The 22,566-nt window shown below is 52.4% G+C and overlaps 2 protein-coding genes across 5 annotated transcripts; one reads left to right on the forward strand and one right to left on the reverse strand.

Annotated features, from left to right (window-relative positions):
• Positions 1 to 417: 417 nt before the first annotated feature.
• DOK4 (docking protein 4) lies at positions 418 to 13,339 on the forward strand. Of its 4 annotated transcripts, none has more exons than XM_064489133.1 (9): positions 5,132 to 5,209; positions 5,283 to 5,412; positions 5,743 to 5,993; positions 9,527 to 9,634; positions 9,793 to 9,907; positions 10,177 to 10,296; positions 10,390 to 10,579; positions 11,310 to 11,448; positions 11,620 to 13,339. In XM_064489133.1, the coding sequence occupies exons 3-9, from the start codon at positions 5,928 to 5,930 to the stop codon at positions 11,977 to 11,979; spliced, it is 1,098 nt and encodes a 365-aa protein (XP_064345203.1). In that variant the 5' UTR covers positions 5,132 to 5,209; positions 5,283 to 5,412; positions 5,743 to 5,927; the 3' UTR covers positions 11,980 to 13,339. The 4 variants fall into 4 exon arrangements, with proteins under 4 accessions (XP_031314232.1, XP_064345203.1, XP_064345204.1 ...); XM_064489134.1 differs by lacking the exon at positions 5,283 to 5,412 and having other exon boundaries at positions 11,620 to 11,743; positions 11,861 to 13,339; XM_031458372.2 differs by lacking the exons at positions 5,132 to 5,209; positions 5,283 to 5,412 and adding an exon at positions 418 to 487.
• On the reverse strand, positions 13,293 to 21,483 carry POLR2C (RNA polymerase II subunit C). The gene is made up of 9 exons (XM_010985732.3): positions 21,094 to 21,483; positions 20,868 to 20,917; positions 18,863 to 18,931; positions 18,676 to 18,728; positions 15,930 to 16,058; positions 15,426 to 15,477; positions 15,127 to 15,295; positions 14,911 to 14,985; positions 13,293 to 14,300 (listed from the first exon to the last, which is right to left on the reverse strand). The coding sequence occupies exons 1-9, from the start codon at positions 21,177 to 21,179 to the stop codon at positions 14,156 to 14,158; spliced, it is 828 nt and encodes a 275-aa protein (XP_010984034.1). The 5' UTR covers positions 21,180 to 21,483; the 3' UTR covers positions 13,293 to 14,155.
• Positions 21,484 to 22,566: the final 1,083 nt, after the last annotated feature.

Consider the following 22,566-nt stretch of genomic DNA (forward strand, 5'->3'; position numbering starts at 1 on the left):
ATGTGTGTGTGATTCCTATATAAGTTGGGGGTTTGAGATTTGGGGGCTAGGAGCTGATGTGGGGTTTAGCTTTCAAGGGCTGAGAGGCGATGTGAGACTGGGATTTGGGGCCCACAGAGTGGCGGTGTGTCCGGGTACCGAGGGAGACCTAAAGGGGCAGCGGAGGGAAGCGGGGGTGGGGACGAGGCTGGGGCGGAAGTATATGTCCCTCGGCTCGGAGGAATACGGCGGGGGCGGGCCGCCGGGGGGTGGGTGGGGACCGCGCCGGAGGGGCGGGGCAGGGCGGCGGGAGCCGGGCGGCTTGGGTAGCGCCGCTGAGTCCCTGCTGGAGCTGAGCCGGGTGGCCGCGCCTCTTTCCCCGTCCCCGCCTGGAGTCCGGCGGCGCCGCCGCCGCCCCGCCGCCCCCGCCGGCCCCGCCGTGACGCGGGCATGAGCCTGGCCCGCCGCCTGCCTAGCCAGCGCCCCCAGACGGGGCCGCGGCGCCCAGGTAACTAGAGGGGCACAAGACGGGGAGGGGGCCTTAGGCCGCGCCCGAGCCCTCGAGACCCTTGGCAACTCTAGCCTGAGCACTCTGAAGCCCATAGGATCCTCCTACCCTGTGAAGGGGCCTCAGAGATCCGCCTACAAAACCAAGTCCTGGCCCCTGAAACTAACCCCTGCTGTCCTTTGCAGGGAAGCCTAGGTCGGGGCCTGACCTCACGCCTACCCTACGTCTACCATCAGAGAAGCCCAGGCCCCTGTGCTCCCTGACCCTGGGCCTGCCATCCGGAAGAGGCATAACCCCGAGCATCACACAGCCCCTATCCTCCTCCCACCCTTCCAGCTCCCCATGGCCTCCTGCTCTCTCTGTGCCCTCCCCCACTGCCCCAATTCCAAGAGACTTTCTCTACTTTAGCTGCCCCCACTGCTCACTCCTACCTGCAAATGGTTCCTACCCTACAACGTAAACTCGTGGCCAATTGCCTTCTTTCCTTGAACCTTTCTCCCTGGCCCTGGGGTCCTGTCCCCCTTCTCCCCCAGGACTCCCAAAGGCCCTACTTCCCATTAAATGTTTTCTGTCACTGCAGAGGGGCATGAATGAGGCTGAGCACCTGGGTGATGTGGGCAGAATAGGGCTTCTGTTCAGCCTGCCTGTCCCAAGCCATGGGTGTGTGGCACTTGCCAGGAGACTTGGATGGAGGGTTTGGGATGTAGGGGTCTGAGAGTCAAGGGCAGTGAGGGGCCTGGCAGGATTCACAGCAACAATTTAGGCTGGGCTTGTTTAGTGCAATTTCTTTCTTGCCCCTTTCAAGGGGGATGCGGCTTCAGTGCAGGCCACTCCTGTCCCCACTACCTGGGATGGATCTCAGAGGTGTGCCCCCATCCACCAGTTGCCTGACCTGCTGAGCCTGGGTACTGGCTACTTCTTGCTCTTCCCTCCAAGGCAGGGCAGCAGAGCTGGGCATGACCTCACCCAACAACAGTGGCCAAGGTGAGGCTGCCCAGCCAGGCCTGGACACTGTCAGCAGTGCCGTCTCTCCTGGGGCAGCTTTGAACCAAACTGTGGGTCTGGGGCCCAGAGGCTCACACATGCCTCTGGAAGTTGAGCTGGGTCTGACCAGGTGAATATTGGTAATGGTGTGGAAAAGGATGAGGACAAATCCCGGAGAGAATTATGGCTTTAGTCCCCAAATACTGAGCACCTTCTCTGCACTAGGCACCATTCTAGGTACTAGGATGGAGCTACTAACTAGACAGACAACACCTAGCCATCAGGAAGCTGACATTCTAGGGCGTTGTAGGAGACGGAAAGCGACTGAGTGGCAAATCAACAGATGAAGGGAGAGACAAATCCTAGAGTGATGCAGTGCATGAAGGCAGTGAAACTGGGTATTGTGATGAGGCTGACTGGGGGGGCTCCTCTGGCCAGCATGGTCAGGGAAGCTGTCTTTAAAGTGATGTTCTTTGAGCTGAGACCTGAATGATGCAGTTGAATGAACCTTGGACCATCTGCTGGAAGAAAACAGCAAGTGCAGTGGTCCTGCTTGGAAAAGAGTTACGCATGTTGAGGAACAGAAAGAAGGCCAGCACGCGGGAGATGAGGCTGGAAGGGTAGGTAGGGATCCCAGAGAAAGCAGAGTGCCAGTGGTGTGGAGGCTTAGCACCACTTTCCTGACTTAAGGGCCCAGGAGACCCTGGCTGTTCAGTTGTCCTCTCCTCCCATCGTTTTTTCTCTGCCCAGTTGGGTATGTGATCTTTCTTTCCCACCTACCTTGGGACCTGCAGAGTTTCAGGTGGGTTGCTTGTGGTGATTTGCATGGGCGGAGATCAGGGGTGGGGCCCTCTAGGAAGCGGGACCTCCTCTTGGCCCCTGATAATCATCACACTGGGGTAGAGAGGACCAGGGAGGTAATGGGAAATGTCCCTGGTGCTGGAGAGAATCCTGCTGCGGATAGGATCTTTGCCCGGGGGTGAAGACAACTAGACATCAGTGAGACAGTCCAGGTAAGGCTGTCCCTGAAGCCCTGATAAGATCCAATCTATCAAGGGGTGGGGAGGCCCAGCCAGGCAGGTGGCTGCTGCTGCTCAGTCATTGGTTGCCAACATCAGCGAGTAGCGTTTGTTCTGGAGCCAAAGCCTCCAGGCAGAATCCAGGTGCTGGGAGGGAGTGCTTAGATGGTTGGCCCATGGGGCAGGTGGGCAGGTGGGGCCCACCCCACCCCTCTGCAGGCACCAGGGAGTCTCCTGCCTCTTCCCCACGGGACACCTTCCCTTCCTGGAAGAGGGTAATTTCAGAGTCTGGCTCTCTCTGTGGAGGAGCCAGTGGTGGCCTGGTCCAGGAGAGGCACTGTCTCTGGATGAGCAGCTGTGTTGATGAAAGACTGGGAGGAGGAATGGGGGGTCCTTGCTGCCCGCTGCAGCATTGAGGGGGCTAGTGGGCACCCTGCTTAGCCTCTCTGGGTGCTCAGAGCTGAGACCGCAGGTCCTCTCCAATTAGGTCCTCTCCAATTAGCAGGTCATTCTTCCCTGCTGCAGGCTCGTGAAAGGCAGAGCTGGTTGGTGAGGAAAGTGGCCCCCAGTGCGGCAGGCCAGGGGCTGCCTCTGCCCAGTTCCTGGCCTGCTGAGCTCAGCTGCCCTCCATTCCTTGATGCCCCATTGGGTCTGCGCAGGCTCGACCTGGGGGCCACCTCTCTTGCTTCACATGGCGCAGCCCTCTGGGGGATGGGTTGGTTCTGGGTTGCCCCCTCCCTTGATCCCATTGCTCATCAAATTTGTGAGTCTACCTATTGGCCCTTCCCCTCTCTCCTGCCTCCCCAACTCCCCCTTGCTGTACCGCTTTGGGCTTCAGGCTCCGTCTTGCACTTGCATATTCATTAGGGATTGAGTAAAGTCAGCACAACCTGTGACTCAGGGCCAGAGTGAGCTGCCAGGCCCTTTGCCACCCAGCCTTCCCCTAGAAGGTTGCTCTTCCCACTGGTCTATTTCTGTGGGTCTGATTCTAGGACCTGGGGTCAGGTGTGGGCCTATGGACATACATGGCAGTGCTGCTTCTGACAACTCGGTAGCCACAGTCACTAAAGGGTGTCACTGGGGAAGTAACTGATAGAGCCAGGAAGGAGCAGGCCTGCATTGGGCAGGTGGGAGGCTGGGTTAAGGTGATTTCACAGCCTTTGGCTGGGCAGCAACTCTTGAAATAAAATCAGCTCTTAGAGTTTTCGAGGCAGAAGCTCTGGGTCCAACATGAAAAGGGAGGTGCCTCTTGGAGTCGTTTGCTCATTTAAAGTAGGTGGATTTATTCTCATTTTTTCACTGTTGGGGAAACTGAGGCACTGAGAAGTTAAGCAGCTTGCTTGTCCAGGACCACCTGTCAGTTAGATTCATGTTCCTGGCTGGACCACGTCCTTGGCTGCCTTGGATGAATCCAGGGGTCCAGTGTTTGCTAGTAGGTGTGTTCTGAAAGGGGTCTTCCATGCTGTGGACCCTCAGCCAGCGGCCAGCTAGCTGTCATCTTGGAGGGGAATTTTACAGAGCTGGTCCTTGCTGTGGGGGCAAGGCAGACCCAGGGCAGGAGGTGGAAACAGAGTTGGGAAAATGTACCCATCTCTGACTGCCAGTGCCTGGGTGTGGCAAGGCTGTTGGGGGTCAGTGCCAGGGAGGGACCCCACCCCAGACCTTATAGGAAGAAAGCAGACCACTTGAGTGTGGAAGAGTCTCGGACCCCAGGGGGAGTGAATGAGCAGGGAGAACGCTGCGGGGTGCTGAAGAGGCTGTCAGGGTACAAGGGGCATAGGGGAGCACTGTCCTCTCTGCCCCTATGCCTGCCTGCTTGTGTGCGCTCACTGGAGGAGTCACATCTGTTCCTTGTTAGGGACTCTACAGGCCTCCAGGAGATTAGTTAATGCCAAGCTGCTGGCAGATCCAGCAGCATGCCTGCCCCAGGGCCCCGTCGTGGCAGCACAGATGCCCAGCTGACCGCAGATCTGCTGCTCCAGTCCCTCCTAGTGATCCTGGAGACATGGGAGGCCATGTTGTGGGCACAGCCTTGCCCCTGAGCCTGGATGGCAGAGAAGGCTTAGGTCAGGGCAGGCAATAAGAGCCAGGTGACAGGGCATTCCACCCCCAGGCCTTCCTCCGTTACCCACTCTGGAGCTTATTTGTCCCTCGCTGAGCCCTGGGCTTGCTGTGTGAACTTAGCCATGCTGCTCATCCTCTCTGGGCAGCTTTCTTTTCCCCAACCATAAAATGATGTAAAATGGATGTTGGACTAAGTCATCACTGAGACACCTCCTCCCAAGTCTGAGTCTTCATTATCTCCTGATCTGCCTGATTCTGAGAGCCCCTAATGGTGCCCCCTTTCCCACTCCATATTGACTTCCTCTTGGTGCCCCCTCAGTGTGGTCCAGCTGTGTCCTCTGCCCCAGGCCCAGGTGGTTGCTAATTCTCCAGGTAATTCACTTCTGCTCATGCTCAGGACATGCAGCACTGCAAGGCCTGGCCAGACCCAGCACCCCCACAGACCAGCCCGGCCTTCCCAGCGCCAGGGCCAGGGTGAGGCGTCTGCCGCCACAGTAGCCACCTCCAGCCTGCCCAGCACATTCCTCAGGCTTATCTGGAGGCCCGCCCCACTGGACTCTGCCCTCCCTCCCAGGAAGCAGTACCCAGAGGAGCTGCTGAAGAGTTCCAGGGGCTGGGAGCAGGGCCTGAGCGGGCTTGAGCTAGAGAGAACCAGGTATCGGCTGGGGTGGGGTAGAGGGATTTGGGGGTCTGCTGAGACTGACAAGGCATATTGTCTTTAACCTCAGGGAGTATGAGGCTCACCAGAATCTGTGCCATATCCCAAGACCCCCCATCTCTGGGAAGGCTTTCCCGCGTGGAGCTCCTGTGCACAGGAAGGGAGCTGGCCCTAAGTCTACCCCAAAGTTGTAGCAGGAGGTAGGGCTGAACAGCAGCTCCTGGGTCACCTCCCTTCCTCTGCCCCCACCTCCACAGTGGGTGCAGAGCCAGTCCTCCCAGGAAGGGGTTAACCGCCAGCTCCAGCCGTGAGGGAGAGGACTGGGCTGGACCATTTTCCTCGCTGCTGCTTCCACCTCTGTTTTCCTGAATGGTTTTGCCGTCCTGGGGTGGGGAGGGAAGGGAAGGAAGGAGGGCGGGTGGAGGGAGGGAGGGAGGGAGGAGTGTGGGAAGAGGAAGGAAAAAAGAGCGAGACAGCCAGGGGAAGAGAAAGATGTCACTGTCTAATCTCCCTGTCATTTTTATTTCCAGCAGGCGCCGGGCAAAGGAGCTGCTAGAACAATGCTGAGGTGGGCGAGGTGAGAAGCAGCCCTCGGGGCAGCCCCGACGGAGTATCTCGAACAGGTGATCGGAGGAGCCAGAAACCAAGGCCACCTGGGCATCCTTCCCCTCCGCTAGCCTCAGCCGGCCAGCAGAGCCCCCACGGTGGGGAAGCCATGGCGACCAATTTCAACGACATTGTCAAGCAAGGCTACGTGAAGATGAAGAGCAGGAAGCTTGGGGTGAGCCACCTCCAAGGGGCCCTGCCGAGGGACGGGCGGCCAGGACCGGTTCTAGCGCCTGGCATGTCGGGGTGTGCGGCTGCCCGCCTGTGGCTCGGCGTCGTGCTTTGCTCGTCTCGAGGCTTCTGGCCAGAGGGCTGCCTGGCATGTGCCTGGGCTTGGCTCTGCCTGCTGCAGCCCCTGCCCCAGCTGGACTGGCTGGCATCCCAGTGGCTGAGCCAGTGGTGGCCGCTGATGGGCAGGCGGCTCCCCTGCTATTGTTGAAGTTGTCGCCAGGGCAGCGGCAGGAGCGGCTGGAAATGCCGGGCTGTGTCTGAGCTGAGACTAGCTTCTCAATTCCCCTTGCCGCCCGCCACCTCCCCGTTTCTCCCCTCCCCTCTCCTGACCTCTTTTCTTTTAAGTACCTCATCTCCCCTGCTTCCCATTGCTTTCTGTGTATGCGCATTTATTTATTTATCTTTGGTTGTTGCTTTGACGGTTAAAGAAGTGTTTGAGAAGGAGAGTGGTTGGTTGTGAGGGGACAGTGGTGGTGTGAGAGGCGCAGAAGCTGATGTTTATGTGGTTTATGAATGAGAACCCGGGCAGCATGGCCCAGGGCTCTGGGCAGGCTGCTTTCCTCCCAGGTGTTACAAGTGACTAGGGGCTTGGAAGGTCTATGGAGATGTGGCCTCAAACACACCTCTGCTTAGCGTGCACCCTCTCCCACCCCCTACTGGTGAAAACCCCCCAGAAGGCATGAGGAGGGCCCCCAGGGACCAACTTAATGAGCTTGATGAGGTTGTCCTAAGAGCTGCCTCTATACCCCTGCCGACCCTCCTCCCCCCTCCAGTGACGGGTCTCCCCAGTAGGAAGGTAACCTTGGTGACTGAGGTAGCCCAAGTCTTGTGTTTTACCTGGGTCCCCTGCCCCTCTTTTCCTTCCCTTTCCCATGGCCCTGATGGGGGTGGGGGTGCAATCGGACTGCTCAAGGTTTCTTGGTTTAGCTGAGTGGGGTGGGGGAGGGGCAGGGCTCTGATACCTGAGTTCCCTGCTTGGGTACCAAACAGAGCAGGACTGGCCTTGAAGCAGGGTAGTTCTTGCCCCTCCTTCTCCTGTGGCTCCCACCCCCAGGGCTTCTGTAGGGGGCTCTTCTGTCCAGGTGGTGGGCAGCAGCTGAGCTGGTGGGTAAGTTTAAAGTCTTACTTGGATTCGGACTGTATCCCAACCTGGGCCCTGGTGGCCATCAGCCACTTTGATTCTACCCCAAGAGAGAGATGGAGCCCACTTGGAACACAGAACAAGGAGAAAAGCTAAGACTGAGGTGGGGAGGCAAGGGGGTGGGGCACAGCTGCTAGTGTGGCTCCTCATTCCTAAGGGCCCGGACCTTTCAGGTCCCCAGGGGCCAGCTGGACTGAGGCCCTGTCCACAGCAGAGCTTCCCAGGAAGGCAAGCCACTTGGGGTGGCCACTTGAGCTCAGTACCAGGCCTGTTCCAGGGGGAAAGCTGGGAACCCACGGTGGGCACAGCCAGGGAGAGGGTTTGGGAGCTGGGGTGTGGCCAGGCCCAGTCTGGAGTCGCCGCCACTCAAGGAATTTGGCCTCCCCCTGCAGACCTTCTGTGAGGGGCTGCGGCTACCCAGCCGGTTTTTGTCTCAGCCCACAGAAGTGAGGGGGAAGGGTTGGAAGAGCTCAGGAGCAGACCCCCCTACCTGCCAGGGCTTTCCTCCCAAGACAGAGCTGTGGCAGAGTGTTTCTGAAGCACTGATCAAAGACCTGTGAGAAGTGGGGAAGGAGGACTCTTGAGCACAGTGGCTCCCTGGGGCTGTGTGTGTGTGTGTCTGTGTGTGTGTCTGTGTGTGTGTGTCTGTGTGTGTGTGTGTCCCCGTCCTGTAACCAGGCAACCAGAGTGCTCAGGCCCCCAGGCCTTCTGCCCCTGCTGCTGCAGACTGCACGGAGCCCAAGCTGGCGGGGCCTATCTGGGTCAGCAGCATTCATGCATTCATTCATCTATCCATCCATCCATCCATCCATTCATTCATGATCCCTTCATATGGTCATTCACTTGTTCAGCAGAGCTCTGTTAACCAGGCTCCTGGGACGTGAGGATTCTGAGAATAAAATGCAGCCTCTACCCTAAAAGAGCTCCTCAGCTGGAGTGGAGGCCTGCTGGAGTTTAGGTGGATAGGTCAGGGGCTGAGCCAGGTTCAGTAGTGCAGGGACAGACATGCCTCCTAGTGTCTCAGGAGTTAGAAATAGCATGGTTGTGAGTAGCTTATTGGGATGGGGACTGCCTGGGCCCGCTGTACCCTGGGACCTTGCCTGCCAAGGACCTGGTGCCCACACTGCAGAGCAGGGAAAGGGAGGGGGCTTGGGGCTGTGGCCCAGAGACCCCTTCACCTCCTCTGCTCTGGGCCACCCCTCAGCCTCCCCACTCTTTGCCAGTGAAAGGAACATTGGAGATTCCTGGGGAATGGCTCTTCCAGGCTTCTGGAGTGCCTGCTGACAAGAGGTAGATCCCAGCCAGACTTTGGGCTGGAGGAGAGCCTGAGGTAGGAAGGAGGACACCATGTAAGGAGGAGTCAGCAGCCTAGACAGGTGGCTGGGGACTAACCCCCCCACCCCTGCTCCTTGCCACTTGGATAGAATCCATGAAGCTACAGAGAATTGGGGTGGTTTTAGGCACATGGTCATTGGCAGTGGTTGGGACAAGGAGGGAATCTCCTGGGGAAGGCACCGTGCTCTGGGGTAACCCCAGGTTCTTGGCTCTGCTCCTTTACTTCTGAGAGCTGGTTTCCCAGCTGCAACAGGGAATTAATCCTGGTCTCCTACATTCCAGGGCTGGTCAGAGAATGAAAAGAGAGGGGGAGTGAAAGGTCCTAGAGACAAGAGGGGGTGTTACACATCAAGAGCCCTCCCCGAGTCTTAGAAATAAGAGCTGCATTGATGTGCAGGCTGGGAGTGGGTAAGGGTCTAATCCCTGTCCCCAGGATGCTCCGTCTGTTGGGGTGGGTCCTCCTGGAGCCCTGGACAGAACCTTAGCGCAGTGGGCTTCTAGTAAGGGCCCTGGATCTAAACAGCCTGTTTTAAATACCAACTCTACCATCTATTAGCTGTCAAAACTTAACTTTTGGATGCCTCAGTTTCCCTGTCTATAAAGTGGAGATGATAACAGAACTGACCTTTAAGAGTGACCCCGAGATTAACTATGAAGAGTGCTGATAACAAAAAGTACGAATAGGAAGCACTCAACAAACGTTGGCTACTTATATTAAACCAAGAGCAGAGCTCATAGTGAACAGTAACTTAGGAGCGCCCTTTGTGGAACAGTTGTTCAGAGCCAGCCAAAAAATGACTGCCTTTTCAATTTGGGGAGGGGCGTCTTCCCCAGGGTGGGTGTCATGCTGGTGTCGGCTGTCCCTAGGTCTTCCAGGCCTGGGCCCCCTGGAAGGCTGTGTGGCACTGCCCCTTGTGGTAGGCAGGGGTAACTGCAGGGCCATGCTGGCTGAGTGGAAGTAGTCCAGGGAGCCCTGATCCCCCTACCATCTTGCTCCACAGATCTACAGGAGGTGCTGGCTGGTGTTCCGGAAGTCCTCCAGCAAGGGACCCCAGCGGCTGGAGAAGTATCCAGATGAGAAGTCAGTGTGCCTCCGAGGCTGCCCCAAGGTTAGGGGGCCTGGGCCCTAGTTCCCTCAACCTGTAAACAGTGATGATTTGTTGAGTGTCCTGAGGTCCAAGAGCACCCTCCTGGGGGAGGCAGAGCTAAGAGGGATGTAGAGGGATGTGCTTCAGACTGGCTGAGTCCCTTGTGGATGCTGTCCCAGGTGACGGAGATCAGCAATGTCAAGTGTGTCACTCGGCTCCCCAAGGAGACCAAGAGGCAGGCGGTAGCCATCATATTCACCGATGACTCAGCACGTACCTTCACCTGCGACTCAGGTGAGGGGCTGGGGCTGCAGGCTGTGGGCTGGTCAAGGTCCAGTTGGTAGGAGGCAGAGCAAGGCTAGCCTGACTGGGTATGATGTGTTGGGGTAGAAGATGCCTTTGAGGGAGTGGGCCCCCAGGATGAGGTAGGGCAAGCAGGAAGAATCCACTGGCCTTACCCTCTCTGTTTTGCATGGTGGGACAGCTGCAGCTAAAGCAGATTGGGGGGGGGGCACTGCTAGGGAACCCTGATCTGGCACATGATGAGGTACTGTTTTCTCCAGAGCTGGAGGCAGAGGAGTGGTACAAGACACTGTCTGTGGAGTGTCTGGGGTCGAGGCTCAACGATATCAGTCTGGGAGAGCCAGACCTCCTGGCCCCAGGAGTGCAGTGTGAGCAGACAGGTGAGGCCTGGTGCTGGCACCGGGGGTGGGGGGAGGGAGTTGGGGAGGCCTCCCGGGGGAAAGCTCTAGGCCTGCTCATCCTCTCCCATCCAGATCGCTTCAATGTCTTCCTGCTGCCCTGCCCCAACCTGGATGTGTACGGCGAGTGCAAGCTGCAGATCACCCACGAGAACATCTACCTCTGGGACATACACAACCCCCGCGTGAAGCTCGTCTCGTGGCCCCTCTGCTCATTGCGCCGCTATGGCCGGGATGCCACACGCTTTACCTTTGAGGCTGGCCGGTAGGACACTCTTGCCCCTCCTCCTCCCACCCCTGTCCCACCATGGTCATGATGGTGGCTGCCATTCACTTATGTCAGGCTCTGTGCTGGAAAAGCTTATTTATCAGCATAGCATGCTGAAGGGGAACATAATATTCCTATTTCATAGATGAATAAACTGAGGCTCATAGCAGGGAGGTCAAGTGAAGCTGTTTACCAAGTCAGACTGCTCAGGCTCAAATCAGATGCTGGCACTGGCACTGACTAGCTCTGTGATTGTGGACCTGAGTCTCACTTTCCTCATCTGTCAAACAGGGGATAACAGAAGTACCTCACTTCATAGGTTGGGTTATGGTGAGGATTGCGTCTCGCTTGAACTCTGAAGTCGGCCTGCCTAGACTTAAATTCTGTATAAGCCACTGTGTTAAGTTTGGTTGTTACTTACCTTCTAAATGCCTCAGTTTCCTCATTTGTAAAAATGGTTCGAGAAAAACTGTAACAACGAGGAAACTGTCACAGCGCATAGACCAGAGCAAGGTGGTGGAGAAAACAGAATAGCTTAATTCTTGTAAAGCCTTTAGACCACCACCTGGCACACAGAAAATGTTCAGCATGTTTGAGCTGTGTGGTCAGACCCTGAGATGACAGCCCTGTTCCCAAAGGGGCCTGGGGTGCAGAAGAGCCTGACTGCATGTGCATGCATGCGCATGGGGGTGTCCCCACCACCTTGCCCTCTGTGCCACTGTCTCAGGATGTGTGACGCTGGGGAAGGGCTCTACACCTTCCAGACGCAGGAGGGGGAACAGATTTACCAGCGGGTCCACAGTGCCACCCTGGCCATCGCTGAGCAGCACAAGCGGGTCCTGCTGGAAATGGAGAAGAATGTGAGGGTGAGACAGTGCTCGGCTCAGTCGAGGTGGGGGAAGGGGGACTGGTGGGCAGGCAGGCCGAGGGCCGGGTGTATGCTAGTTGTCTGCAGCTGGCGCATATACAGCAGAGGCAGGCAGGGCCTTGGGCCTGCTGCCCTGGGCTTAGCCACTGTCCCCTTCTCTGCCCCACAGCTGCTGAACAAGGGCACGGAACATTACTCATACCCCTGCACGCCCACTACCATGCTGCCCCGCAGTGCCTACTGGCACCACATCACAGGTTCCCAGAACATTGCTGAGGCCTCCAGCTATGCCAGTGAGTCGCTGCTGTGCCCCACACCCACCTGCCAGGAGGCTCTGTGGAGGACAAGGTATACTGGCCAGGGGTCTTTTGACCTGGGCCTAAGTCCTGAGCCTGCCTCTGTATCCACAGGTGAGGGGTATGGGGCAGCCCAGGCCAGCTCAGAAACGGACCTCCTCAACAGATTCATCCTGCTAAAGCCAAAGCCCAGCCAGGGGGACAGCAGTGAGGCCAAGACGCCATCCCAGTGACTGCAGAGCTGGCGTGCACAGATGACTCCTGGGGCTGCCTGCTGTGGGGCTGCCTGCAGCATATTGTGGATGGCCTGGAGGGGCTGTTGGCCAAGAGCCTGGAGTAAGGGAGCAAGCTGTCCCTTCTTTGTCCCCAGAGGTGAGGCTGGACCAAGGCAAAGGGCTGGCCACACCACCTGAGCATGTGTGAGGGGCTGGAGCTACCATGGGACTATATACTGTTAATGATTTTAATATATATGGCTTATTAACATATTCTGTATTAATAAGGTTTCCCCCGTCCCTCCCTGCCACCACATACACATTTTTTTAATCCCATGACCAGCCACAGTCCAGGCTGTTTTTGAATGTGAGGGCAGCTGTCTCCCTGTCCTCCAAGGAACCAGCCCTCCTGCTGCCGGGGCCAGAGGAAGGAGACAAACAGCACTCACAGCTGGTGCTCTGACTGCTGGCTTTTCGCAAGCAGCCCAGGGATGGAGGTGGCAGGTGGCTTCTCAGTCCCTCTGGGCCTAGAGCGGCACAGGAAGGACTCAGACTTACACTGTGCCACTTGGTAGCCTTGCATTTGGAGTTTTCAGCAGAGGTGACATCTGGTTGACACCTCAGGTGACAATCTGGTTTTAAAATGGTTTCTGCCCAGGCTCCTTCCTGCTTAGTAGGTTGAGAAGACACCCCGGTGTGAGGGTGCTGGTTACCTCAGCCAAGGGGAGGATGGCCGGTCCGGAGCGCTTTCCTGCCCCAGGGCCAGGCCAGCAGGAAGGCTGCTACAGGAGACTGCTTGGGGGGGAGCACCCTGCTGCCTTCTCTCACTGACCAGGAGTGGGCAGTACCTCCACAGAGGGAGCCCCTCTGCCCTGTCTGGCCTCCCTCCGGCCAGCTAAAAGCACTCAGAAACCAAGACCTTCCCATTTCTTCCTCCCCACATGGTGCTGAGGCTCCCTGCTGAAATGCAATTAAAGCAATTGATTTTCTAGTGCTGGTATTTATTGACTACCGTGCAGAAGGGCTATCTTTCTATTCACATCAAACCTTTGGTTGTGTGTGTGTTGGGTTTTTTTTGTTTAATATTCTAGGGTTCTGATTTGTGGGAACAGACCTTGTTGTAAATAACTACTATTCAAGTTGTGGCAGGAGGAGGATAAGGCAAGAGCCCTGGAGTCAGGGAGGTGGCCACGGCCAACTCTGAACCCGACCCAGGGAATGACCACCCTGAGGAATAAGTCAGCCTGAAGAAGGGAGCCAGGGCCAAGGGCCATGGAGAGGGAGGCAGAGCTGGCTGGCTCCGCTAGTGGCACGATGACGCATGAAAGAGATGATGTTGTGCTCTTTATTGCCAAAAATAAAAACTTTTAAAAGACAACTACTGTTAATAAATATCCCTTCCTTTCTGTACTAGATCTCTAGTTACCTCCAGGCTTCTCTTGCCAGGCTAATTAACTGCTTTGGGCAGTGTTCCTACCGACAGGGCCAAAGGGGCAAGATCAGGCCTTCATTAAGGCCTTCCCCCTCCTAATTGAGTAATTGGGCTATTATTGGTGAAGTTCATTAACTGATGGATAGAGAACAAAATACAAGGTTTACTGGACGGAAGAGAGGACTAGCCAGGGTCTATCACTACTCTCAAAGGGTCCTCAAATTAGGGACACTTGGGAATTTGAGTGAAGTACCAATTGGCTGGCTGGGGCAGGGACTGGAAGGTCTTGCAGGCAGCCTAAAAGAGGGTTCTAGACTCAATCCTAACACCAGAAGCCTAAGGTACAACTGAAAATTCCAACTTTTGGACAGAGGATTTGAAGTAAATTTAGAGCTGAAATGACTAAAAGAGGAGAGTCCAGCTCAGTGGTTCTCAACAGGGAAACAGTATGGCCCCCTAGAGACACATTAGGAAACAGGGCAGAAGGGAGGTTCTGGGGAGTGCTACAGCCAATCAGTAGGCAGGGCCAGGGATGCAGGCCGGTGAAAAACTGTCCTGCATCCAATAGCAGTGGCACCCCCGGTAACCCATCTGTGACTGAGCAAGGCTGGGATGGACCTGCCCTTTTCCACTGCTACCTTTCTAGTTGGTACTGAAGGCTTGCCAAGAAGCTTGAGCAACAGCTGTCCAGTCCCCAGGAGCCAAAAGTCTAAGGAGACCTGAAATTGAACTGCTGTTTTTGCTGGAACAGGTGAGCTGCAGCTAGTTTATAGTTAGGACGTCACTCTGGATCTCGTGGCTCAACTGGGTCTGTAAATCACTGAGCTTCTTCTTCAATCCAGAGAGGGCTGAGAGGACAATGGTTTCAGGGCGCAGAGAGCCACAGGACTCCACATTGTAGTAGAACCTGGGAGGCAAGAATCCGGTGAGTTCTCCACGAGGCAGGCTGGCTGGCCTGAGCTTTTGGCCACGCACCACCCTCTCCCCTCCCTTCTGGGTCCTGACTCCTTTCCCACCATGAACTCGACCTTGCTCCAGGGCTGACCTCCATGCAACCTCTTACAAACGGTTCTTCCAATGCACTTTGCAAGACCTCAAAGAGGCCAAAGCTACCTCAAAAAGATATTGTGAAAATCTCAAAACACTTGTGTAAGGATGTATTCCACACTGAGGGAAAAGTGGAACATCATAGTGTCACCTGCTCCAGCATTTTCATATCTGTCACTAAAAGGCTTTGGACAGTTTGGGCCCTAGGTTTGATCCTAGGCTGATCCTTCTTTGGGAGTTGAAAATCAGGACAGGAACAGATAACTGGAGGGTCCCCCTTTCTCACAGTGACCAAAAGGGGGATAATAATCTGCCTCGGGATGTGTATGTACTGCGGGTTCAGCAGTTGCCAGTCCCTCCTCAGCTTACAGGAACTGGGATGAAGAGAAGAGGTCTCCCTGACCCGGAGCCTGCACCAGAACTGTACGTTCTTACACACTTCATCTTCAAGTGCCAAACCAGGATCTTACCTCTCCGGCTTGCCATTGGGGTCATAGGGAGCCTGCGACTCGTCCTCGTCCAGCTCTGAGTACTCACTCTTCGGCCTGAGGTCAAACACAGATCAGCACAGGGTGGCTAGTTTTAGGGCGCCCATGTCTCAGTGAGGCTGCCCCATCTTAGTCACTAGGAGCCACTTCCACTGCCCCCACCCTAACTACCTGCTTCCATTCCCCCCAGAAACATACCATTCCTCTGGCTTGGGGTACACCGTGTGTCTCAGGGCATTGTCAGGATCGTATTCAAAAGCCACCCCTGCAGTCGGGTTCCACTTGGCGTGTTCCTTGCCAAAGCCCTTTTTGGCATAGGCTCGAAGTCTCAGCTCCTGGCCCTTTCTCAGCTTGACGATGAGAATGTCTGTGGGGAGAGGTGTGCGTCAGTGGAGGGCCAGCAGAGGCACAGTTCTCCAGTCTGACATGGAGGGCCACTGGAAGACCAGACAGCATGAGACGCTGGGTCTAGTTGCTGCCTCCATTGAGCCCCTTACCGTCCTGCTCCACATAGTCACTGGGGTCATTATCTCGGTTGCGGGATGTCACCTGTAGGGAGCCCGAACAGAGGCGTGTATTAGCTATTGCTCATCTCCCCACTCACCTCTTCTGGCACCCACCTTCCGGAACCTCCAGATTACAAGCTGCCAAGGCAGGGAAAGGATGCCCGAGGATGAGATGGTAGACGTGCCCACTAGGACCCAGTCTGTGCTGGCGAGTGGACTCTAACCCTGACCTCAGGGCTTTGTGACAGCTTCCTCAGTCAGAACAGTACCATGACCTTTAAAAGGGCCCTTGGGGGACAGAGTGCTCACAGCACCAGTAATACTTCTGCCCACCCTGGCAAGAGTCCAGAATTATTAGCAGTTCTAGGCATCAGGCTCAGGTTAAGGCAGAGGGTAACACAGGGAAAGTCAGTGTTTTTTAAGAATCCTCCCCAATCTGGCCCACTTGAAGCCTGGAGAAGAGCAAAGGTCCTAGGTAGGAAGAACGTTATTGACCGGAATGACCCGGGGGCTGTTGGAGATGAGGTCTCGAGACGTGACGTGACGTGTCTGGTCTTCATTGCACCGCACGTCGAGGGTGAACTCCACTGAGCACTCAGGGCAGAACTCTTCACATGTGCAGTCCTGAGGCAGGAAGAGAGGCAGGAGTGAGTCTACAGAAAGATGGCAAATCTAGCTTGGCTCCCCACTCCTAAAGGTTCTTCATCTGGGAAAGGGCGGATCACAGCCTCCAGGCTCTCGTGAATTGTGTCCACTGGCACACCATTCTAGGGCCGCTCCGGGGCCGGCATGCCCCAGTTCAGAGACAACCTATACGCTGGCACCCACATGTCCTTCCCACCCTACCTGAGGCCAGGCCACAACCAGGAGACACACTGCTAACATCTCACCCTGCCCTCCGAGCACTCTTCCTCGGAGAACCAAGGCACTAAGTAAGAGGAGGAGGCTTTCATACCACCTAGTTCAGCATCCCATGAGCTAAGTGCACTCCCCTGGGAATGCAATCATCATTTAAAATAAATTAATCCAGGGAACAATAGAAAAAAAGTACCTTTTAAGTTCCAGATTATTGATCTTTTATAAAAAAAATTTCATACAAAAATGTATGAATTTATGGAAAATTTCATATATTCACAAAAGCAGAGAAGAGTACAACAGACTGCCACCACGCAACCATCACTCAGCTTCAATGACGACCAAGTTTGCCGTTCGCTACACTGATTCTTGAAGCATTCCCGTGTTAGACACTACCTGCCACTGTTTAACTTCAGGCAAGAAGAGTTACTAGAATGTAATCAAGCAAACTTCTCCCCTCACACCAGTGAGGAAAATATGACTTCTGATGTTTTCAAGATGAGGAAGAACTAGGGGCCACACCTGGATAGTCTGTAATCACACACTGGTAAGGAAGGAAGGCAATCTAGACCCTGGGAACTGAATCACTCTTGGAAATATGAAATTACAGAATCAAAATGTAATGGACAATAAAAATGTGGCACTCAAAAAAAAAAAGTATAATGAAAAGAGAGGAGTCTGTTCAAGAGATCAAGAGACTAAAGAGGTTTAACAACCAAATGCAATGCATGAATTTCGACTGGATCACAGACCCACAAACAAAAAATTAAGGACATTTTGAGCATAGCGAGGAAAACCCGAATTTAGACTGTATGTAGATAGTACAAATCAATGCTAACTTTTTTAGGCATGATAACAGTGTGGCTATGTTAGGAAAATATCCTTATTTTTAGGACATGCATGCTGATGTAGTTAGGGGAGAAGTGTCATGAATTCTACAATGTTCTTTCAGTTGGTTCAGCAAAAATAACATCTACGTGAAAAATAAAGCAAATGTAGCAAAATACCAACAACTGAAAGTATAAGTGAAAAGAGAGTTAAGTATTCTATTTTTAACTTTTCTGTAGATTTTCTGAAAAAAACAAAAACAAAAAACCCATACCATCTTTGTTCAGTAAATGCAATACTAGAACAAAATTTAATGGAAGGAATTGGTAGGTCACAGGGGATGCGTATCTTTCTATAAGATAGTGACAAATTGCTCTTCAACTGGTTGTACAACTGTCCCCACTAATATATGTGATGTTTTCTTAAAAACAAAAATCTGGAGACATGAAGCAAAAATGGTGAGATGTTAAAATGTGACAAGTGGTTTGGTGGGAGCACAACTATTTGTTATATTAGCTCCACGCTTTGCTGAGTGCTTGAATATTTCTTTTAAAAAACATACAAATTTACAAAGTATTATCAAATCAGCCACCACAAAAATGACATGTCCTTGGGAATATTAGAAAATAAGTTGATTCAGGATCATGCAGAGTCATCAAGAAGGAAGAGTCTCAAGCTGTTACCTAATACAGCCCTCGTGAAAGGCTATGGGTGTAACATAATCCTGTCCTACTCTCTCCCCAGTCCTAAACCTGGTAACTTTTTTTTAAATTAAAGTATCGTCAGCTATAATGTATCAATTTCTGGTGTATAGCACAATGTCTCAGTCGTGCATATACATACATATATTCGTTTCCATTTTTTTCATTAAAGGTTATTACAAGATATTGAACACAGTTCCCTGTGCTATACAGAAGCAGCTTTTTAAAAAAATCTATTTTTATATATAGTGGCTAACATTTGCAAATCTCAAACTCCCAAATTTACCCTTCCCCCTCTTTTCTCCAGCCATAATATTATTTACTATGTCTGCAAGTCTGTTTCTGTTTTGTAGCTGAGTTCGTAGAGTCCTTTTTAAAAATTGTTTTTAGATTCCACACATGAGTGCTACATGGTATTTTTCTTTCTCTTTCTGGCTTATTTCACTTAGAATGATGATCTCTACGTCCATCCATTTTGATGCAAATGGCATTATTTTATTCTTTTTTATGGCTGAGTACTATTTCATTGTATAAATATACCACAACTTCTTTATCCAGTCATCTGTCGATGAACATTTAGGTTGCTTCCATGTCTTGGATAAGCCTGGTAACTTATCCTGAGAAAGGGAGCCATGTTTAACTAGCAGAACCTATGAGGTGATGCATAAAGCTGCCAGACACCAGTACCCCAGTCCCTCAGGTGTTGCTCTGTAGGACAGTTCTCACTCCCTCTGCTCCTCTAGACAATCTCCACATTGTCTAAAAGCTGGAAGCAAGATGTCAGGAAAAATCCCTTTGAAAACTAAAATTCCCTGCCTCCCTTGACTCTCGACCTTCCACCCAATCACACAGCATACCCGGGAGTACTGCAGCTTGTCCACAATGTCATCACTAGTCAGGGGGATTAATCCTGGAAGACAAAGAAAAGTTCTTAAAAGAAGGCCTAGGGGCCAACCCAAAAGGAATCCCCTTGGTAGTGAGGAGACTTCCTCCTCTGACACCCGCACAGCCCCCTCCCTTTAACTTTCCAAACTCAGCACTCACCAAGCCTGTGAGCAATGAACTCGTCATGAAGGACTGAGGAATTGGCATCAATCTGAACCCAGTCAATTGCTAAAGAATGAAGGAAGCAGAGAAGCAGACATGAAGTTTAGCCACCAAATTCACCTGAAGACTTCAAAAGAGTGGTTCTCCAGATTTAAAAATCATCTAATGATTACGTAATTGCAGAGACTTGGGCCAGGCTGCCAAAGATGCTTGATTCCACAGCTTTCGAGTGGGGCCCAGGAAGTTGCATTTTAAAAAGAACCACACACAGCACACCTCACTTCCCTGCTCAGGTAGATGTGATACAGGGAGTTCCCTGTACCACCCAGAAAAACACCGACAGAGAATATCATGGGAGTGGGAACATGTTTCTTTCAGCTGAATATTTCTGTGGGAAGCACTTAAATCTGCTACCTTTGCCAACACCAAATCCAATGACACAAACTATTTGGGCACTTACAAGTTAGACAAACCCCAGAAAAGTAAGAAACTTATGGTACATACCTCATGTTATGATATAATAACCAGCTTACCCAATATAATACTTTATTATCACTCAACCAACTAATGCTTACAAAATTCCTTTAATGAGCAAGGCATACTCAGTACATAAGTCAATCCCAACCAGCAATGAACTAGTAGGAGGGTAAGAACTGTACAGCCACACACACTTGACTTAAACACACATTTACTCACTCATTCATTTAAATAAAAATCTGCACATAAACAATTAAATTCAGAAAGCAAATGGCATTGGAGTCTACTAGCCAATGAGGGGTGTGGACACCAGGAACAGAGATCAGAAGAGGACCAGACACGGCCAAGCCCCAACCTACTTTGTCCTATGCTGCCTTTTGTTTCCTCAACTCAAGCCAAACAAGGGCCATGAGCCAAGCTTTTCTGCTTCTGTCTCCCACCTCCCCCCACCCATAAGCCCTTAACTTCTCCAGTGTAGGTTAAAATCCTGAGCCTCCTATGAACCAAGCCTTGCTTGCCCTCCATGGCACAGAGATGAACACTCCCTCTAAGCTCTTCCCTTCCAGAACTCTGTCTAGAATTCTCTTAAAACACTTGGCATATTTTTCCTTGTGTTATAATTCTGTGTGTCTTGTCTCTGCCTCAAGCTTCAAAAATTCCTTGGGGCAGGGTCTTCAGATGTCTTAACTTCTGTATTCCTAGCTGCGGCCTAGAATGTAGCAGATGCTCAATATTATTTGTGGGAAAAGTGGCACTTAGAATGTCAAGGCTGCATCATGGAGTACAGTTCCTGCACTCCAAGCTCTGAGTTGAAGTAGTCACTGAGGGTGGTAATGGAAAAACTACAACGTTCTCTTGTTTACCAGTCATTTGGCCTGCTTATTTCCTTAGGAGTTTGCATGCCTGGTGCAGCAGCTATGACTTACATTTCTTTTTCCTAACCCAAACTCTGAGCTGACACTCAGAAAATATTTGCAGAATATGTAAATATGTAAAACACCCAATGCGAGTGGCTAGAACTGAAGCAGAAACAGATTCTCCCTCCTCGAAGCGCCAAAAGCACTGTAGCTATGCTTCTCCTTAACTGATCCAAGTCGATCTCGCATTAGCGGTTGTCTGTGGATTCATCTTTCCCCTACAGCTTCACTGTGAGCCCTATGAAGGCAAGAACTCTGTACTTTACAGCTCTGCATTCCCAGTTCAGCTCTGCATTCACACCACTGCATTCTCTGGCATTTACATGTCCTGTTAATGCAGTTGACAGAACAGATTCATAAAAAGATACCTCCCGGTACTGGACACTCACTAAATACAAGGCATTAAATAGAGATTACCCCACCTAATCCTTGACATCACCCTGACAGTGGCCCTAGGCCAATGGCACAGGGTCCGATCAAGTCTCCAGTACTGCTGTTTTCTCAGCGTCCCCACCCCGTCCCAAACCAAAGCTGGAGGCTGGAGCGCCAAGGTATGGGGAGGTAGGGGAACTGGTGGCCCTGGCAACGAGGAGGCGGGGGTCGCTTACCTATTATGGGCACCTCAGCAATGAAGACTCTCCGGATAGAATTTGCCACCCTGAGGGATGAAAACCAAGCAGCATGTGGGCACCTCAGCCTCGACTGGCCGGCCCCGAGCCCCCAAAAGTCCCAAAGCTTAAGCCCGGGAGCCAGTTCTGGAAATACATCCCGCCCCTCCTGGGTTCGTGTTCTGGGCTCCCCAAAGCCGCCAGCCTCTTCCCTTAGTAGCCTTACGCCAGGTCCGTATTCTCGATGATAAACTTGACATTCTCGTCGGTGAGTTCCGTGATCCTCACGGTGGGCTGGTTGGCGTACGGCATCCTGCCTCACCACTCAGCGGGCCTCCAGCGTCTGCCCCTCTTCGACTGCGCCTGCGCTAACACGAACCCCGCCACGGGAAGTCGGTCAGCGCGGCCCCGCCGCTTCCGGGGAGACGCGCTCACAGCGCCACAGCGCCACCTGCTGCACGGAGGCCGGACAGCTCTGGCCCGACGCTGTCTACCCGCCACCTGCTTTAAAAGTGAAGTTCAACCATTTAGAGGGCGATTTGGCAGAACAGGCACACACCCTTGACTCAACAATAACACGTTTAGGAATTCATACTGCAGACGTAGTTGCAGTTGTAAGCAAAGATACAATATAGGGAAGTTCATTGCAGTAGTTTGTAACAGCAAAAGATAAATAAAGCTACTTGCCTATTGACTGAGACCTGGTTAAATATACAGACATAGGAATACTATAACGTCTTTCAAAAGAATGACGTTTGTACATATATGGAAGAACAGAAATACAGTCAGCCCTCTGTATCCAAGGGTTTTGAATCTGTGTATTCAACTAACTGAAGATCAAAAGAAAAAAAAAATTCCGTGAAGTTCCAAAAGGCAAAACTTAAATTGGCTGCATGCCCAGCAATTATTCACATAGCATTTACATTGTATTTACAACTATTTACATAGCATTGAACATTGTATTGGGTATTAAAAATAATCTAGAGATGATTTAAAATATATGAGAAGGCACTCTCTCTTCTAAGTGAGACAACTGCACTGTCTATGGAGTGTGTAATTACTTTTACTTAAAACTAAGCACCCAACATCCACACCTCGTGGCCTTTCTCTTGCCTTCTAAAACGGCCTGCACTCTATGGAGTATGTATCTCTAAAATCTACCTTTACTCAAAATAAATAATTAAGTAAATGAAGTATATGAGAGGTTATGCACACATTATATGCATACTACACCATTTTACATAAGGGACTGAGCATCTGCAGGTTTTGGTGGTGGGGGTGGGAATGGAGGTCCTGAATAAGGAGGGATGACTGGGTTCTTTAGTAATGAGTGAGTGTACTTTAGCGAAGCATACTTGAATGATAGGTTTATACCCTTTCCCTTCCTCCCCCAAGCCTGGATCGCACTTTTGAAACTGCAAGAAGATACAACGCTCTTTAACATATTATTTATAGTTCTGTGTGGTTGCCGTGGGTGGGTTATGAGCTCTTCATCTCTGCATCGTCAGTGCTGGGCAATGTGTCACATAGGGTGAATGTTCAGCAAAGAATTACTGAAGTCCCCTAAACAGCCTAGAGAGAGGTTTGAATGGTCTCAAGAAGGTGGCAGCGGCTTATATAGAGAAGAGGGTCTAAAATAGAACTTGGCAGGGTAAGTCATTTAGGGGACACGAGAGTAATCAGAGGGGATAAAGTGGAG

The sequence above is a fragment of the Camelus dromedarius genome, chromosome 9 (assembly GCF_036321535.1).
Source record: "Camelus dromedarius isolate mCamDro1 chromosome 9, mCamDro1.pat, whole genome shotgun sequence".
Lineage (NCBI taxonomy): Eukaryota > Metazoa > Chordata > Mammalia > Artiodactyla > Camelidae > Camelus > Camelus dromedarius.

What these genes read in the sequence shown, in the direction of transcription:
- DOK4 (XM_031458372.2), top strand. Translation starts at nt 5,928, where the DNA reads ATGGCGACCAATTTCAACGACATTGTCAAGCAAGGCTACGTGAAGATG. An exon ending in AGTGCAGTGTGAGCAGACAG is followed by an intron (nt 10,297 to 10,389) that starts GTGAGGCCTGGT and finishes TCTCCCATCCAG; the next exon opens with ATCGCTTCAATGTCTTCCTG. An exon ending in TTTACCTTTGAGGCTGGCCG is followed by an intron (nt 10,580 to 11,309) that starts GTAGGACACTCT and finishes CCACTGTCTCAG; the next exon opens with GATGTGTGACGCTGGGGAAG.
- POLR2C (XM_010985732.3), bottom strand. Translation starts at nt 21,179, where the DNA reads ATGCCGTACGCCAACCAGCCCACCGTGAGGATCACGGAACTCACCGAC. An exon ending in TGACTATGTGGAGCAGGACG is followed by an intron (nt 15,296 to 15,425) that starts GTAAGGGGCTCA and finishes CTCTCCCCACAG; the next exon opens with ACATTCTCATCGTCAAGCTG. An exon ending in TACCCCAAGCCAGAGGAATG is followed by an intron (nt 14,986 to 15,126) that starts GTATGTTTCTGG and finishes GTTTGACCTCAG; the next exon opens with GCCGAAGAGTGAGTACTCAG.